This window comes from Diadema antillarum, unplaced genomic scaffold, assembly GCF_040938485.1.
Source record: "Diadema antillarum isolate AM-2024a unplaced genomic scaffold, OU_Dant_1.0 seq00001677_RagTag, whole genome shotgun sequence".
In the NCBI taxonomy this organism is placed as follows: domain Eukaryota; kingdom Metazoa; phylum Echinodermata; class Echinoidea; order Diadematoida; family Diadematidae; genus Diadema; species Diadema antillarum.
In genome coordinates this window covers 87,302-107,090 of record NW_027272372.1, presented here as the reverse complement: position 1 = coordinate 107,090, position 19,789 = coordinate 87,302, and the positions used below count along the sequence as shown (strand labels likewise).

Genomic DNA, 19,789 nt, shown 5'->3' with positions numbered 1-19,789 from the left:
TTGGCGTCTTTATAAGTGAAATGTTTGCTCATGAAACTTGAAACAAACTACCTGTTCACATGACCAGAAACTAACATCGCGCATGCGTATTTACACTGTTTACCATTTGTCTTCCAAAAGTCTGACGTTTCATCTTATTGAACCGCCGAAGTGCGATGTAGGACTATATAGGAAGTGTGCAACCACAACAACCAAGGCCAGATAAGTGCGGGAAGCGAACTGATCCCTCGGAAAGATTAATTGAAGTGTTTATTATCCTATTTTCTCGTTATAATGTGGTGGAATATTTGCTACCAAAGTTTGGCACTCCCACAGTTTTTACAAAGGGAGAAATATAAGAGAAATGCCGATACCAACGCGCTGATTTGCGATATGCAGTCACACTAAGACGCACTAAAATTCGTCCTTGTTAAGTGCTCCTTTTATAATTGTCATCTTTTGACCAACCTTATCCTGCAAACACTTTCAGCAACAAAGTTGCTTAAATTCTGATTATCATTGGTCATACCAAAAACAACATGAAATCTGGACTGTTGTTGCCTCACACCCCCATAAAATGTTTGTGTTATTGATACGACTATCACTATGGGTGGAAAAAAAGAGTGAGAGAACTTTCACGAGGAACGTATTAGTAACGCTTTTTAATCTGACAAGAAAAAGGCGGCACAAGGCCTTGGTGAGAGCTTCAATGTCAAAGCCAACTAGGAAGAGACCCGGAAGTAATCTTAGGTGGGTGATAGCGGCCTTGGTAATGTGATTTCCTCGTGCGGTTCCCTTGCAGAATGTCATCGACCTCGTAATGCGGTTGGATAGACAGACGGAGGCCAGGTGTGAAAAAAGGCCTCGCATTTTATTGGCATGGCATATCTTCAGCCATTATAATCACATCATTTCTTACTCTCCCCGATGGATCGGTTGTAAACCACATTTCAGGGAAGACATCTAGATTGATGGTTGATTATAGGGTAAATAAAATAATGATAATGATAATAGAAGTAAAGATAAAAAAACAAACTGGTGCCCCTTTCATCGAGGGATTTCAATCAATAAATGTAGTTACTCTCTCGCTTAACTCTTTATGTACCATGGTGTTAATCCCCTGTGTACCACATTATTATGAGACAGCAACATAGTGGTGCCTTTGGAAAGCATTTTGTTTTTCAAATCAATGTATCTTTTACATTTTTTCTGTAACGATTGACATGTAATGAGCAAAAATTGTAGAGAAAATACCAGACTTTGCTTTGATGTAAATTGTTTGACAAATCTGTGATTGTTTTTCAAATCTGTGATTGTTTTTCTTTTAAATGACCAGAAGCTACATTACTGTTAGTAGAGGCATGATATTTGCACACAAACAGTAACATAATCTTATAATTTATTCACAAACCCAGTAGGGAATACTGCTTGATAGTCAATCAACACATAAATTGCAAGCTACGTTTGGCAGGAATGAAATAGCCTGAAATGCTTTCATTGTACCTTAATAGTATTTGGCGATTTATCGATCGGTTTGGGCTGGTTTGTGTATTTGAGCAGAATATGCAAACTTGGCACTCCGTCGACTGGGTCGGGCGTGCGAATGTGGCATATAAAGAGCTAAGACTCAAAACTAAAAGATAAAGTCTTATTTTTCATCCAGGTGACTTTGATATAATTTAAGAATTTGGACTCAAAGGTAAATCACTTTAACTTAAATGCAAATTCTAGCAATGTTTCCAATTCAAAAATTCTTAGTTGCAAGGTTATATAAAACAGTATTCGATGCTGTGTACCTATAAGTATAATGCACTTATATTATCTGAAGCTATTTCAAATAGAAATCAGGATTTGATATTATCGCTGAATGGTATTAATAAATAGATTTAAAAAATGCTTTTTTTTTTTCAAATGATAGAATTTATTGATTTCTCGAAGCAACATAATTTTACAGAGGATAAATGAATTACAAAGTTATTACTTCAACACAAAAACATTTCTTTGATACAAACAATTTAAACACATATCTGTGTTTTTTATGCTTTTTTTCAAATATTTAAATAACTTCTTACTAAAAAACATACTATAAAGGGTCGTACATGCGAGAATGCGAAAATAGGATAAAATAACTTTTGGCAGTCCGAAAGCCCGCCCAGGCCCGCCCGACATGGCGACGACGAGTGCACATTGAATAACTTCCACAGGACCATTGCAATTGACTACACACAGCCCCGCCGCGGTACACAAGTGTAACACTTGAGCACAGCGACAGGGCCGCGCACAGCCACATTGCGATGTACAGCTAATAAAAGGAAATTCGTAAATACTAATAGGCCCCATGGACAGAAAATCTAGAAATTAGCAAACCACATTCACCCGCCGTCCCCACGCTCAGGCAGGCCCCCAGCGGACTTCCAGCAAGCCATTGGAACGCCAAGGATGCATCCTGCCCGAAAGTATGTACAGTGTATACATTTACATTACACACGCCACACCCAGGTAGGCTCCTAGAAAGCCACCGGGTTGCCACGAACATACCCTGCCCGAAAGCATGCATAAATTAACTTACTAGTACATCATAACAACGTTAAAAGAAACTCGCGGGTACATAGACCTTTAAACTATTTTCATGCATACCTCCCCAGCAAAGGTTGCTCCAGTCAACCCGTAAACACGTCAATATCCACCTGACGTTGCAACAACTAAATGTATGCAAGGTGGATTCCAAGTATGGAATTATTTTCTACAAACAAAATCGAATGTTACCAGTTTCCGAGAGAAAATACCTCCATATATTTGACTACGAACCAAATGAAAATGTTGCATCAGCCCCATCCTTGAATCATCAAGAAACATGAAATACACTATATTAACGAAACAACATCAGACAGTTCAAATAAGTTGAACATGTCTCAAAAATGCAATTTTGTCTTTTATACCGCCTTTTTAGCTAACACACGCATTGTTTGATAACTAGTAAACTCTCAGAATAAGAGAAAAGTATACATGTAATATAGTTGCAACGGAAACCATGTCAGAACAGATCGAAAAGCAATCGAAAAGCTCGGACAAAGAGTTTGGATGGCTGACAGGTTGAATAAAAATGAATGAGAAGACGTGAAACACACGAGGGCGCTCTACTAACCATAAACTGTGAGCCAACAGTGGCGGTCTGATTGCGAGATTTCCCAGCCTTGGCTCGCGCTGCTTTCTCCTCCTTTAGCCTTTGGAAATATGGAAAAATCATTCATTTATCTATTGATTTAACGCTCACTTTGAATACAGAAAAAATCTGATCCTAATGATTTTTAAAGCAACATCTCTTGGTCACTTCTCCCATCTCAGCTTTTGGAAAATGTTGGATTTTCTTTTCTATCAATCCCCACAAGATATGACAAGTTGCAAAATGTTTGATATAGTTTCAGTTTGGCGAGAATGTATTGTTAATGTGATATTGTCTTTCTAATGGTCGGCATAGAAAATGACGAGACCATGGACACTAATGGCAGCATCAGAAATAACACTATAATCAAAATGAGTAAATACAAGCAAATAGAAAGAGGAAATAGAAGGAAAAGATGATGGTGGTGATGATAATACTAATGAAAAGGAAAAAGAAACTAGTCTAATGACTGAACGGATGATGATGTTTAGATGATGGTCACGATAGTAATGATAAAGATATTGTGATGAAGATGATGATAATAATGATGGTGATGATGAAGATGACGATTATGTTATAATGATGACGATAAAAAAAAAACAAGCAAAGGAGCAGAATGAGAATGAGGAGGAAAAGTAAAAGAGCTTCAGGTCCCGGAGGAGAAGGAGGAGAAGGTTACTAGAGGAGGAGAGGGTGGAAGTGAAGGAGGAAGGAGTGGAGGAAGAGGAGGGGAAGGAGGAGGAGGAGAAGGAGGAGGAGGAGGAGGAGGAGGGGAAGGAGGAGGAGAAGGAGGAGGAGAAGGAGGAGAAGCAGATGGAGGGAGGAGGAGGAGGAGGAGGAGGAAAAAGAGGAGGGGGAGAAGGAGGAGGAGGAGGAGGAGGAGGAGGAGAAGGAGGAGGGGGAGAAGGGGTAGGTGGAGGGACACTTACTGCTTCTTTAGTTTCCTTGCTGCCTCCCTGGACAGACTGACGCCTGGATTGACAACGATCGTTGGGGGCGGTTTACACATCAGGATGTCTTTCTGATTGCGGAAGAGGGTCGTTCCACCTCTGGGGATATGAAACAAAATTCATGTCGGGAATGCCTCCCCACTGACTAATATGTATAACAGAGTGTGTAATAGACGGGAAACCAGGTAAAGTTGTAAATAATACTTTGAAAGCATAATAATAATAATAATAATAATAATAATAATAATAATAATAATAATAATAATAATAATGATAATAATAATAATAATAATAATAATAATAATAACAATAATAACAATAATAATTATACTACTACTACTACTACTACTACTAATAATAATAACAATAATAACAATAATAATTATACTAATAATAATAATAATAATAATAATAATAATAATACTAATAATAATAATAACAAATTCTTATATAGCGCATTTCAGACTTAAAAAGAATTTCAATGCACTTACAAACATATTATACCATAATACAAAATATAACAACGAAAATTACAATTTACCAAACACAATAGGCCTATATTACTCTACAATAGCTATTTCTTGTAAGTACATAAAGGGTCAGAGTTGCCAGTACATCTGAGAAACTACACTAATGATTTCAAATTTAACAAGCATGAACGATAACTCCTAATAGTTTTACTATTAGGGTGAAATTAAGACAGAGGATGCTCTCCGTCACAATACGAGATTGTACTGGGTAGAACTGAAGTGAAAATGGTTTTCAAGTGTACATTCATAACACTTCAAGAGAATTTGGTTGTTAAATCCACACAGTATGTTATCAAAAAAGCAGCACTTTATAAATTTTTCTTAGATCTAAGTCAAGGTTTTCTATTGCTTTTTTTTTGTTCGTTTTACGTCTTCAAAGGACAACTAAAAGTTGACATCGTTTTATGGTAATAGTCAGTTCAATCATGAGGATATTAGCTCGGTATTGAACTTCGCAAGGGTGGATTGTCAAAGCACTTGCTGTCTTTGTATGTAGCAAGAGTGCAATCTCTTAATCTGTCAAATCGTAGACACCATATTGGATTTGTTTTATGTATCATCACGAAGTGTAATTTATTTGTACCTGAATGTTGATACGTGAAAAAAAAAAAACAATCTTTGTGAAAAAAAAACAGTGTAATCTGGAAGCCAAGAAACACAATGAACTCGAATCAAAGCAGAGTTACAAGCAGAGACAAGTCTTTTGCAGTGACTCGTTTTCCATCACATTTATAGTTTAGACCTACTTCTGTTCCGTCTGTTTGCTGAAGAGAAACTGCACGAGTCCGTTCTGCGAGTTGGCCATGCACTCAGAGAGCACGCTGCTGAACGTGTCGCGGTTCTTCTCCAGAAAGCCCGTCGAGTCGTACCAGATCTAGCAACATGAATGTCGTGGAATGAGGGCGCCATATTTTATGTAAGTCATATCAAATCCAATCATTGCATATTATATGATAATTCTCTCCTCTTCACTCTCCTTCTCTGCTCTTCTCTTTATCCATATCATATCTATATTTTATATATACCATACCTATAATATCATTATCATATCATATCAACATATCATATCATATCATATCATAGCATATCATATCATATCATATCATAGCATATCATATCATATCATATCATATCATATCATATCATATCATATCATATCATATCATATCATATCATATCATATCATATCATATCATATCATATCATATCATGTTGAGGGTTCAATCAAGAGACAGAGAAAGGGAGGAGGTTGGACGGGCGTCGAAGACAGTGGAAAACTCACATCGGATGCGAAGTGTCTGATCCCAAAGATCGTCGTGTTTCCTTTGTTCTTCTTCTGCATGAGGAAGTTGGCGTTCTTGGCGTGATTGGACGAACATTTGGTCACAAAAGTGACGTCACTGGCTTTGGGGAATCTAGACTCTTCGTCCAGGATCGAGAGAAGACCAAGAGGTTTCTGATATGCAAATATTAACAGGGGGAGAAAAAAAGATGCAGAAAGGATGATTCAAACAAGAATGAATACCAAACCCAAAGAATGTGATTGTAATTATTATAACGGCCTTTTGAGTATCAAGTTTATCGTTTATTTCTTGAGGCTTGGGTTTATAATTGCTAATCCCTTCACATTCATAAACATTGTACTACCTGTATAAAGAGGTAGAAGTCGAACAACCTCCATCAGTGAAATGAACAACGACACAGGTCTTGATAACATAAGTGAACTGACTGAGAGGACAGCTGCCATCTATGTAGTCAAATCTGCACAGAGTCTGCACCCTATACCCCCCCCCCCCAAAAAAAAAGAGACTTCCTATGATAGCAACTCTTACTGTAGTAGCAAAATGTCATGGTAATGGCGGGGGTAATGACAAGAATCCAGCTTCCTGATTGGCTGTTGCTACGAGAGGTTTCTATTCTAGCCAGAGCTGCTATCCCATTATCGTATTAGAACTTGGACATCAGACATTGCCAGAGGTGCTACCATGTTCATGGAACCCGCCGATGGCACAGCCTAAAGCCAATGCGTGCTCTCGAATTAGTAGGACGTTTATATTAATGAACAATGCTTATTGACAATTATTTTGATGACAGGTAGGAGTTGCAATTCCTCTAATGACTGGTCCTTTTTTAATGTTGTTTTAACACAAATGAGAGGCCTGCTTAAAACGACATTTCACTTTCAGACCTATGAGGTATGCTGATATAACGACTTCTTGCTTAAAATATCCCTAGACTGGGTATTTATAAACAACAACACGAGTCTGATCTTTCAAATTAGTCCATACCGCCAGAAAAAGATCCAGCACTGGCTTGTTGTCCTGGTAGGAGACCGAGTGCTTGGGAATGCCTTCCCCGGCGTACTCGGCCAGCTCCCAAGCGAAGATCCGCTGGTTGAAGTAGTACTGGAGCTGCTCGTTCGTCAAATTAATACACATTTGTTCAAAGCTGTTGGTCTCAAAGTTCTCGAAGCCGTAGATATCCAAGATCCCGATCTCATACCCCTTGGTTCCACTGAAAGGGGTTAAAAACACCCAAGCAAACCAACAAATAAGTTTCTTTTTTTTCTTTTAAAGCACGTCATGTCATGTGCCAAGCTGCTAAATATTTGTCTTTCTTTGATGTATGCCTTCCTCTCTACATAGAAAAGAGTTTATAGTGGAGGTTTTCTGTAATTGGTACTAGTTCAGCAAGATCAACATTTCAGTTACCTCAGCACCATTCTTTTAGAATTAATTGATTGGTATACAGTTGTTGGAAACCGGCAACTTGTTGTCAAATGTAATATTTTGGGTTGCTAAAGTTCATTAAGTTATTGTAAGACGCAATCCTTTGTTCCATTTCTCCGTCTTTTATTGCTCAAGAGTCTGTCTTTTCTATCGTCTTAAGGTTCAAAGATCTTATGTTAATCTGATGAGATCTTACATTTCTCTTTTACTCATGATAATCGTTGAATTAGTTTATCAATGATTATCGTGAGTAAAAGAGAAATGTAAGAGCTTAAGCTCAACCGAAACACATGAAAGAGGGTGGTCTTGACTTTTAGTAAAAACAGTCATAAAGTGCATTCACTGCAGTACTGAAAAGGCAGCTACCGCGGCATCTTCACTTACGGACTTTCGGCGTCGGGTGCGAGGAGGACGTTGATCTGCTGGACGATCCAGTTGAAGAGCTTGTTGTAGAGAGCCTTGGCGAGAGCATCGCGCCCGTCGTTGGCCTGGTCGACGGTCTTCAGCGTCACGATCTGCTCGCCTGTCAAACGAAGAAATCATATTGTCAGCATTGTCTATATAATTGTTCGACAAGTGGTTAGTGATCTTTTTCAAAAGTGATGTTTTATTAAACGATTTCCCAAAAGAAAGGTCAAGCAGATCGTTATCAAGCTTAATCTCCATTGATACCGTGATGGAATGAAATCAATACCCGTCCGTAACAATGGCATGTCGCAAAAATAAAAGATGAAATTACAAATATACAAACAAATAAGCAAACAAACAAACAAACAAACAAATGAACAATCAAACAAATGACTGCATGATAAGAAAATGATAACGAAATGAATAACGATATAAAGACACAACAGGAAGACGAAATTGTCAAGTTTGTTCAAAATGACCAAAATATGTCGATATGTACAAAGAAAACAGTGCTATAAAATACTTTCGCCACCTATATCTGTAAGGAAATCGGTAGAAAATTTCAATCACAATTTAGATTGTAATTGTACTCTGAATCAAAGGCTTCGTGGTTTTAAAAAAACCCATCAAGAATCATTAGGGTTAATGAATTACTTTGTATCATGGACATCTGTAACATAAACATCTGTCCACTGTGTTCGAGCTCCTGTAAACAATTTCTCATTTGCTTGGGATTGCGATGCTACACAAAGGTTATTTCTCGTGAAATTATGTGACAGAACAAGATTTAAATTACTAAAAGTGTACATTTAGTTCTAAAGGAAATATGAAATATACCGTCTGTTTGTATGCATGTAAAATAATTATTTCATATTTTCTGCCAGAAACAACAAAACGAACAATGTTCAGTTATCATGTCTTACCTCTGGCTTCTACCACATTCGAGATGAGAGCAGTAGCGAGGTTTGCCGCATCGATTCCCAGGAGTGTCGAGACTTTAGGGAGGGGAAAATGGAAAAGTTTATATTAAGCGTCATAAATTCGTCCTCTCTTTGTTTCACTGGGCTATTAGCTTTATGCTTTCTTCAATACAAGTTGTAAAACAGAGAGCCAATGGTGGTTTAAAGGTGTAAATCGGCTTAGCCATTTATCATGGAATATTCTTTCTTTTTTGTTGACTGTTCTCAATGATAATACTTATACACAGAGTATACAGAGAGCGATCGTAATGAAACAAATTAAGACAAGGGATCGCACTTTTGCCTTTTTTGTTTTGTAATTTTGCGTGGAATTGAATAGCATTACAAGGTACGCAGAATAGAATCCTGGCGCACACTTCTTGTCACTTTTTTTTCTCATAGGTTTTGTGGATTAGGCCAAAGCTATCTCTAATCAATGCCAATGATGGAGTACTAAAAATCGGTCGTCATTTCAATTTATGGTTTTTTAATTCTTTATCCTTAGTCTAAAACTACGTGGTGACGTGAATTGTTTAACCGTTCCTAGGAAAGTAATCTTTGATGGATCAAGTGAGCAGGGAAAATTAATACCAACTATTTATCCTCTATACGAATCGTCTCACGCCACTTTCCATAAAATTGGGCAGAGAGCGCCACCTACCGACTTTCAACACATATTCGTCAACGATGTAGGAGCCACCCGTCTCTTCGTCCAATGCGAACACGATGTCTGCGATCTGGATGACGGCCGACAGCAGACGGTAGGTCATCATAATGTCCTGGCAAAGTAACCATGGTAACGAAGTTAATGATATAGATAGAAAGAACCCTACCATGTGGGATACCCAACATACTATTATTTTATTTGATTCCTGCAAAATCAAGTCACATTGGTGAGGAAATGATATCCATGAGCAAAGCCCAGGCTGTTTTAAATCTCTGGGATATTTGCCAAGTCAGATTTTGAAAAGCTATTAAGATTGATTGGTTTCCGAAAGAGCCCAAGGTCCCCAATCTCAACTTCGGTCGTATTCTTTGATGCAATAATCCAATGACAATTTGCTGCTCTTGAAAATCGATCCCACGTATATCATCGTTTGCAGACGCAGAGCAGCTGTCGCCCAGCAGCCTTACTTCCCGAACCCCTCCCCCTCCTCAACGCCCTCCCCTTCCCCCTATTCGAAATCCTTGCCAACCGCCATCCATCGCCCCTTTCCCAAAACTTTTAGGAGCCAAAGTGGGCTTCTGGTCGAAAAAGGTTGAGAAGCGTTAGCATTTTATTCTATCTTGTTTCTTTCACCGTATGGTGGCGCCATGCATGTAGCTTTCGGCGTCACGACCTACCTCTTGTGTGAAGCCGACGAGTTCCATGATTTCCTGGAGGTCGTCGAACGCCCGCTGGCAGTGCATAAATTCCTCTTCGCTCGTATAGATGTTTCTCGCTCCAGAACTGTTCAGAGTCCTGCCAAAAATGAACACCAAAGCCGAACAAAGATTAAGAAATTGTTACATTTGTTCAACACACAAAAGAAACGACTGCATGGTTTTCGCTTCTCGGGGATCCGCACCTGGTAAACTGGGAAGTGACCGGAAGTGACCCCCCCCCCCCCCACACACACACACACATATTTTTGAAAACGTTCAGCCGGCTCTAAAAACAACACCCCAAAATGTAGGGGTGCATGTGAAACAGGCATCACATCATCGGCAGAACTTTCTTAAGGATTTCTTAATACTGGCCACCCCACTTGACATTTGAAGAATCTGAATTACAATATAGCTCTGAATCAAAATTTTGGAACATTCAACCTGCTCTGGACAATCCCATCAGCAAGTACCTATACCACAGCCCAGCGATGACTCCAAGAAGAATGCTATATAATGTATTAAACTGAATTCTAGGACAAGCTGAGAACGTCTTATTTCCTTAACAACCAGTATGCTTGTTATAGGCCTACGTCGCCCAACTTAGCAATAACCAGTGACGCAAATTGGATCAGATTCACAAACGGTTCCATACAGGCGTAGACATTGCTATTCGAACTTACTTTCATCGCGTAACTGAAATATAGTGTAAAAGGTTCAGCAACATAGATCCAATGGCCCGAATTCACGAAGGTGGTACAATTGAAACCATAGTTTAAACCATGGATAATTTGTATGGAGCGCCAAGTGTCGCATGGCCGTTTGTGTACGAAATGATCATTTCGTCGACGAAATGACTGATTTCGTAAGGAAATATGCCATGCGACACTTGGCACTCCATACAAATTGTCCATGGTTTAATCCATGGTTTCAATTGTACCACCTTCGTGAATTCGGACCAATAAGCTGCAATTCTTAAATGCACATCCATCCGCAACCATGGATACCACTCCTCCATCTTTGATTCTGACTTCCTGTTTTCCACCCACCTGTGTTTCTCCGGTGGAGTGAGAAGAAGACCCACAAGCTGCTGCTCCGTCAGTCCGGCGAACAAGTAGTAGAAGACGTGGAAGTTCCTCTCTCCGGCTCCCTGGGATACCACTCGAGACTTCTCCAGTAGGTACGTGTCTATTCGGGCTGGTTTATGAAGCAAGCGGTAATAAAGAAGTGTCATGTTAACCTGCGTTTTTCGTTAGTGAATCCATTGATGACGAGATTATAGACTTGATGGGAATTGTCTACATATCGTTGGAAGATAGTAACCTATGTTACTCCATCTTCGTACCTTTTTCCTCGTAAGACATCATTGTTTTATATCATGGTTGTGAATAGGTATTATTACTGTTGTTTTTAATCAATGCACCTGCTCATAGGGCGCACACGCACATACACAAAGAAGCGACACAATCATACAAAATAAAAAATCAACTAGGACAGTTGTAAGAAGCGAAGAAAAAAAGCGAGAAGAGAAAGAAGAAGAAGACGAAAAGAGGAAGAAGAAGAAGAAGAAAAAGGAGAAGGAGAAAAAGAGAGTTACACTAATCCTTGATGACGTCAGTGCTTGACTGTCTATACTTACCCCCTGCCACTTGTCCATCCTCGGTGAATTGCAGCTCGAGAAATTTTCCAAACCGACTTGAGTTATCGTTCATGACTGTCTGCGCATTTCCAAAAGCCTCAAGTAGAGGGTTCACCTGCACAAATGAAGTCACATTAACGATTTCTATTCCATACATGATTTCAACATTTTCTCTGAAATACAGCTTGAAATTGTTAAACCCCATATAACCTCTTCTTTTCCCCCATATCCAAACTATTATGAAAGACCGGCTTGGAGCACCTGAACCTCAAAGCCAGAACATAGCTAAGCATTCAATTGTCATGCTTTATAGAACCTAAATGAAAATTGGAAGAAATTGCGAAGAAATTCCACTCCATCTCTAACACCTTCCTAGTGTCAGTTGCAGTTAGCATGGCTCTCTGACAGCACGAAAGTTTTTTTTTTTCGAGGCTTGCCCGACATAACCACAACGACAACATGTTTGTAGTAGAAATAAGGGAATGGATTACACAACTCCGTTCATGATAAGTAATTCTGTCTATTTTAAAAACGTCTGTTAGCTTTACAGCTTTAATACAGTCACTACACTAATTTGTGTATTTAGCGATTTGACTGACGTTCTGTCCTAGCAAATTATCTCAACATCAGCTGTTTGCTCACCTCTTCCAATAGTCATGGTCCCCTTAATTGCTTAATCGATTGCTATGCGAATTATAATGTCGTTCATGTTTTATTTGCTTACATCTACATATGAAAACCCATAATGTGTGACACTCGGGACATTGTTTGTAAGCCGTAGTCTTACTTGGTTTCATGGACTAAGGCAGCAAAATCACATGCCGTTTCGTAAACATATTCATATCTCCTTATAATTCTTAAAAGTATTATTCCATGTAATGTGAAGTTCGCATGAAATATTGCCGACAGGAGTACGCATTCTTTTTTATTGTTGGTTTAAAAAAACAAATGTCGACTGCCTCTGCTTCAAACGATGACACTAGACTATCGATCGAGATGGCCGCCAATAACTAAATGAAACCTACGAGGATAGAAGCGTGTAAAGACAATACATTGACATAACAATCCAAACCGTAAGAAACGGACATGTTTTGACCAGTTTTCTTTTTTAGAAAAATAATTTCCCTATCGTTCTAAATTTCCGTCTCTTTGCACATTTATTGCCTTCATACAGCAGATTTATGTAGATCGATGGTAGTTGTGAATAAACAAAAAATCTCGGCTAGTCACGACAACACATCCTACACTGCTTGTTTCTCGACAGCTGAATAAACACGCGGAAGTGTCGACGAAGGGATAGGTAAAAAACTTTGAATCCACATTGATGTCGATTATAAATACCGTTATCATTATTGCAGAAAACACATTCACCTTCAGATTTTACTTAAATTGGAAGCAAATACACTAGATTCTATGATTCGTAGCCTCACATCTATCTTGACATAGACGATTAGGTGTAGGCTTTTGGAAAAAGAAATCAAAGAAAGATGACGTGGTTTTAGTTTTGTATTTTGTCATCACTGGTCCAGAAGTTTATTTGGAGTTTCAAGTGTTTGCTAGGCTAAACGAAGAATTTCGGTATTTGGATAGAATATGATTCGTGTCAGGTCTAATTATCAGCGTTCATTTTATCACGCCTCCCTTTAAGGCAGCTGCAGGTATTTATATATCAGAATGAAGTTAACTAACTGAAAAAGAAAGGCTGTACAACTGACTGTTGTAAGGATTCGATTCTGTTGTAAGGATTCGAGAAGGACACTGTCTTACACATAACGGCTGACATCACTTTACGTTTGCTTAACCATTTCTTAGTGCCGGTGTGTACCTAGTGTGTGTGTGTGTGTGTGTGTGTGTGTGTGTGTGTGTGCGTGCGTATGAGTATGCGTATAAGCTTACTTGTGTGTACGTACGTGTGTACATAATGACAAAAAAGTGTGTGTTTGTCTGCAAAAACTAGTCACAGGACTACTTGATCGAAGACGAACGATTCTACAAACTGAGCAGGATTGAAAATTGCCTGCCAAAATTTGACTGATCATTATAAATCATACGCCTGTTTGCTATCCAAGGCTCTTACTGCTTGTGTGTTCTCTTTTGTTGGTGTTCATGACATACAATTTTGTACTTCGTTCAGCCCTGATGCTGCTGCTGTATTTTGAGGTTTGTTTATCGTTTTAGAGGTCGGTCGCTTCCACACACGCACTCAGCCAGATGGGAGTTTTCGGAAAACACAATTCGTCATTCTGTCGGTTTGCTTGCCTAAAGTGGCGCCAAGTAAGTCAATGATGCAGTTGAACAATTACGTCACTGTATTGCTGGCTTCACGAACCCATTTAACCAATTCCTTACAGGAACCCGATGTACAAGGTTCGCGTCCGGTCAGCTCATAAACTCACAAACACTCCAGTAAAACACGGGGTGAAACAAACGTTATGTTTTGACACGTTATTGTCGTGCGCCTTCGGAAACGAACTTGGCCCTTCATACGCAAAGCTCCGCGACAAACATTTCCCAGCGAGGCGCATATCAAACACTTCACTTAGCTACCGATCTTATGCTGAACAAATAGACATTTGGGACACTCGGCAGGGCAGTCAGTATATTTTCGTTTTTACACAACTACTGCGACGAGTGCTTTTGGTAGCTCGAGGAAGTCAACCTTTTCCAGTATGAGTAGATATCAGTTTCCTATTATCGTCATCTTGTGTGTGGCTATCTTCACCCTCCTGCGATATTCAGACTTGAGCACATCAAAAAACTTCCTTGATACAGCGCTATTTAGTACCCATTTCGTCAGCAGAGATGAGAATGACCTTAAGAAGTCCAGTACAATTTCTCAACGCGTGCCAGAGCAGAGCATAACCCGAGGAATTCTGCTGGATAATAACGAGAGCGCACACAGCGCGGGAACGGACAACACTCCTTCAAGAGCCGCCGATATTAAGCAGTGCTACGTATACCATCCTTCTTTCAAGCGACCGCTGCCGGAAGCGTTCTGGGTTGTGAGACAATGTAAGCGGAGGATCCCTCGTGCTATGGTGGTTGGCTACAAGAAATGCGGCACGGGGACACTCAGCCGGTTCCTCGACCTTCATCCAGCGGTATCCATATCTCACGAACTGAAATTTCCCGCCAATGATGTCGATAATGTTTCCATCAGCGAATGGGTGAGTCAGATGCCTCTCTCTAGTCAGTTTCAACTCCCCATGACGGAGAATCCGCAGTTCCTGATTGGCTACCGAAGGATCTTCCTCGCCCTGAAACCTGTACTACCCATAGACGCCAAATTCCTCGTCATTCTTCGAGACCCTGTACAAAGAGCAGTCTCGGACTACCTACACGACCTCACACATTCAGGGGCACCAACGAATGCCAGTGAGCCGTTTGAACGCACGTTCAAGGGCGACATATTCCGGGATACCTTTGAAAGGACAGTCTTCAACCCAGACACCCACGAACTTGAAAGTGAAAAGCGCATAATTAAGCAAAGTAAATACATTGAAAGTATACGGTCTGTGCTCAGTGTATATCAGCGCAAACAGTTTCATTTCATAGACGGGAATGCTTTTGCAGAGGATCCATTTCCCATTATGCAAGACATTGAGCGCTTCTTGGGTTTGCCGACGTTTTACGCGCGCTCACATTTCATCCGGGACGCAGAGCGCGGTTTCTTCTGCGCCAATGTGACAGAAAGGCCAGATTTCCGATGCATGCAACCAGGAAAAGGACGCCCTCATCCAAACGTCTCTGAGGACGCCCTGAAGGAATTACACGACTTCTATAGACCATACAATCGCGCCTTAGCCGAGGAAATTGGGCTCCATTTTCCTTGGCTGAAAAGCTAGCAGCACAATTGTGGAATAATGATTCAGTACAATATTAACTGATTGATGATGTCGCTTCGACATGTGATGCGAGGTCCAAGTGCAAGGTGTATTTTGAAGGCAAGGGATGTAAAATTGCTCGCTAGCTTTATAGGCTCTATCTAAGAAGAAACCTTCAGTTCATCCTTGATTCAGTTTGAGGAATGATAGAATTGACACTGGACAGAAATAGGCTACATACCTGGAGGATTTTCTCTTGCAGGTTTGCCTTCTGGCTGTTGCAATGACTAATGATATGCCCGATGACGTATTTCGCAGTTTCCGTCTTCCCCGCCCCGCTCTCTCCGCTGATCACGCAGCACTGTCTGATACCCGTTCGACGCATAGAGCTGTACGCCTTGTCGGCCACAGCGAAAACATGGGGTGGGAGCGACTGGCGGTACTTCAGATCTGCATACGATGACGATATCTGTGTAATGATGAATATTCATGTTAGTAGAATATACATAGATGCAGAGATAAGAAGTGACTTCTTACAAACGTTAGTTGTGAGTTACAACCTTTATTCTATAAAGCTGCTGTGTTGACAAGCACAACATTGATTGATCGATAAGATACATATCCAAATTTATGTCATTCTTCCGTCGAGATGTTTTTCATTGCAACTGATTGACAAATTGCTCTACATCGACGTAACTATGCATGGAACTTGATCAGTGTTGTTGTTTTGTTTTTTATAATACACTGATCTATTCAGTGGTTATTCACGTCGATGGAGGGCAATTTGTCAATCAGTTGCAATGAAGATACATATCGTTTATACGTTTCTTCCTCATGTATGCATATGTCTCCCTTAGTTAACTGTACTCAGTGTATGTGTGTAAGCGGTTCTGTTTACTCCTTTAAAGCCTCGGAGCAATTTTATGCAATAATCTATTTGTTATTGTTGTTGATTTTCTTGTTGTTTTTAGATGAACTCATAAGAAATGAAAAGTATATAAACCAGTTTAACATGAATTGACATTATTTCAAACGCGTCACCAAGTTAGTCACATAAATTGTTTCAGTTCTGTTCCATTTCGATGGAATCAAATCTTTAGGATCTATGAAAAATAATAGACTACATGTCAAGGAGACTACACACTTACTGATTTCTTCTGATTTTTGCGTTTAATACTCCTAGCAATAAACTTATGTAATCATGAATATTGCTTTCAGTCTTCAGTTTTTGTGATAAATAATAATTGTAATCTACATCTTAAATTCATTGTGAGTGCAACAGTGCGTTGATACATCCGATGTATAATTCACAAATAGACTCAGTACTTGATATTTATTTTACATAATGTATAACTATATATAGTATATCATGTAAATATGTATAATATATGCGTGCATGTGTGTCTGTGAGTTTATTATTGCGATACAATATTATTACACACTTGCACATGTATATATCGTGAAGCCTTAATTTAATCCTTATGGTACGACGCATAATGTGCTATAGAATACAATGTATAGGCCCTACATGAGTCATTACCTATATAAAGTAATTACTTTACTATCATACATTTTAATCTTCTAACATGTTTGTATGACCTGCATGGAAAGAAAAAGCGTTGAATATTCTGGTAACCCCTTTAAGTTGTCAGGAATTCGTAGTTCCACAATTATACAGAAAAAAAAAACGAATAAAATAATATTGTAAAGGTTTGCAGAAGGCGGCGGAATGTTCGGATGGCTTATCTTTAACAAGAAAACAAAAGGAATGAAATAGTTCTTAGAAAGTAAGAAACTACAAATAGTTTGTTTGTTTGTTTTTGATATTGAAGGACAACAATGAACCCCCTTTTTAAAGAGATAATCCGAACGTCTTTGCGGCACTCTATTGCCACTGTGTTGATACTTGTTATGTAAATAAAAGGAGAGCATAAAACATTTTGTACGACACTTTCACGGCATCCGGGAATTCTTTGTGTGGAGGTGAATGCACTATCAAGATTTTACGAATGGCTGAGTAGAATCGAGACATTGCGGTTTGCACACAATGCACGTTTCTACACAACTCACATTTCCCTCTTGTGCACTCGCGCCCCTCGTTGTGCAGTACTTAAAGGTGATGTGTACAATTAGGAGAAGTGATTTAAACATGTTGCAGTTATTACATTTGATGCATATAATGTGTAGGTCAGTTGTATCGCAAAATATTTTACCATATAAGATTTTCGCACTGTTGGAAAAGGTTGTGATATTCGACAAACTTCGTTTGATTGCTGCTTGCTAACTGAGAACAGCTTTACTCACATCATGATATTCCCAAACCCTTTTCGCAATTTAATACTGATATTACTCAGTGATATGCTAATGAGACGCTACCTCATCTTCGATTTTGCTCTGATAACATAATTGTTATCGTAAGTTGTCTTAGGTTATTGATCCTTCTTACAACTACAACGACCATTCCTCGACCAACATGACCAATCCGTGCAAATTCTCGAGGTACAGATAATTCAAGATTTTTGTTACATCGTTACGGATTGGTGTAACATATACTCCAAACACCTTAATTTAATTGTTTGAAGTTTCGGAAACGAAGTGAATAAACATAAAAAGAGAATAAATCGTCTTACCTCGAATGTGTACAATGGAAGAGGCTTGTATGGGTTGACGGCAACTAATATGTCACCAATGTACGTCTGAAATAGATGATATAGACAGGAAAATGTTCGATGACAATATACTAGAATAACAAATATATAACATTGACGGCTATGTTCCCATTACAACATACAGCCACTACAATAAAGAATCACCCTACTCAGAAGAATGGTGAACGATAAAAATACATGAAGTCAAACTCAAAAGTGAAGTAAAAGACATGAATAACAAACACTGTTCTGAAAAAAAAAAGTTTAAATAGATTTCATTGTGACAAGAAACATTAAGCACTTTCAGTTTTTGGTTTGTGATATCAATTAGTGGAGAGAAGTAGATCAGAACACAATGAATCTGGACACCAAACCACCTCCTTACATATTCATTTATGTTTATATCACCATAGATCGTCATCACCAATATATAAATAACTTACGTTTCTTTTATTGCTCTTCCTACACATTTTCTAGTAGAAATGACCTTAACGATATGAGCTTCAGGTGTCGCAGTTGAACTGAAGATTAAAGTCTAGCATCTCCACCAACCTCAAACCCCACCCCTTCTTGTGTGTGTTAGGGGTCAGAAAAGATCGCTACCTTTAAGTATCTCTCAAGTAAATTCATTGATGACGAAACCATGCAGTAACCCTATACAAATTGATGGCAATATACATAAATGAACTAAAAAAAGAAAGACAGACAAAGATTTAATTAATGTACTGTTCTGTGCAGCCTTCTGTCAGAGTAACATCATTACTCATGTATGCTATACATTTCTCCGTATCAGTGATTTGTAATATTTCTGAATAAACGTGGTAAATGACGACTGGTGGTGGGAAATGAAGATTATTGCTTACGTAAATCTTGTCAGTTTCATGGCGCCTTCCGATGGCTTCCAGCATAGTCTCTTCGTCCAGTGTGTCGAGAGCGGCAAGGTCATCCACTCCGTCAAAGTTGTAGCCGCGAGACATGGTGGCTGCGTTCAAACTCCTGGCTCGAAAAGTCTTAATGACAGATCACAACGTTTGGTCCAGTTTGACACGTAAATCCCACAGCGACTCTCGGAAGATGAAAATTAGTATTTTTAGTCGCTTCAATGTCTACGATGATATTTCTTATCCAGGAAATCAAATTACGTTATGAAGTCTTTTTCCGTTGTGCAAAGAAGATCTCGTAGACTTGGCGCGTCGCTGTAGAGCCGTTTTATCGACGCAGCATTCCGTTATTGCCTGCGTCAATAATGATTCGGGAAGATGTTCACGAAAGTTGATCTAATCACTTATTCTCCGACAGACACTCCCTGTAGATATGAAACAAGCACAAAATGAAGAATAGATCAATAAGTGAGAAATGTGCCTAAATAGCCTAATAAACGCAGTTTATTAATTCGGGTTCAATTGTGAATTTTGAATGACACTTAAAATCTTAAAAAGGGGAATTAATCCCCATGAGAATCGTACTGAGTGTACACTAGACTAATGATCACGCGTGTATGCTTTTGTGCATAAGTTGCAGATAAGAAAACGTTGGTATTGCATTGTTAGTTCATTGTGCTGAGTAACATCAAGAAGGTTCAAGAGATGGAGTCA

General features: G+C 39.1%; 2 protein-coding genes across 2 annotated transcripts in view; one reads left to right on the top strand and one right to left on the bottom strand.

Annotated features, from left to right (window-relative positions):
* Nucleotides 1-19,302, bottom strand: part of LOC139711642 (myosin-IIIb-like) — a 56,292-nt gene extending 36,990 nt beyond the window's left edge. Inside the window, exons 1-14 of the mRNA XM_071623502.1 lie at nt 19,058-19,302; nt 18,177-18,242; nt 15,788-16,015; nt 11,723-11,837; nt 11,133-11,280; nt 10,063-10,180; nt 9,380-9,497; nt 8,683-8,754; nt 7,736-7,874; nt 6,911-7,136; nt 5,905-6,078; nt 5,369-5,496; nt 4,072-4,191; nt 3,125-3,203 (exon numbers count right to left, since the gene is read on the bottom strand). Of these exons, the coding sequence (XP_071479603.1) occupies nt 3,125-3,203; nt 4,072-4,191; nt 5,369-5,496; nt 5,905-6,078; nt 6,911-7,136; nt 7,736-7,874; nt 8,683-8,754; nt 9,380-9,497; nt 10,063-10,180; nt 11,133-11,280; nt 11,723-11,837; nt 15,788-16,015; nt 18,177-18,242; nt 19,058-19,171 (1,845 nt within the window). The 5' untranslated portion in view covers nt 19,172-19,302. The remainder of the gene's footprint in view (nt 1-3,124; nt 3,204-4,071; nt 4,192-5,368; nt 5,497-5,904; nt 6,079-6,910; nt 7,137-7,735; nt 7,875-8,682; nt 8,755-9,379; nt 9,498-10,062; nt 10,181-11,132; nt 11,281-11,722; nt 11,838-15,787; nt 16,016-18,176; nt 18,243-19,057) is intronic.
* LOC139711633 (heparan sulfate glucosamine 3-O-sulfotransferase 5-like) lies at nt 14,130-15,567 on the top strand. The gene has a single exon (XM_071623493.1). The coding sequence runs from the start codon at nt 14,392-14,394 to the stop codon at nt 15,565-15,567; it is 1,176 nt and encodes a 391-aa protein (XP_071479594.1). The 5' UTR covers nt 14,130-14,391.
* Nucleotides 19,303-19,789: the final 487 nt, after the last annotated feature.

What these genes read in the sequence shown, in the direction of transcription:
- LOC139711633 (XM_071623493.1), top strand. Translation starts at nt 14,392, where the DNA reads ATGAGTAGATATCAGTTTCCTATTATCGTCATCTTGTGTGTGGCTATC.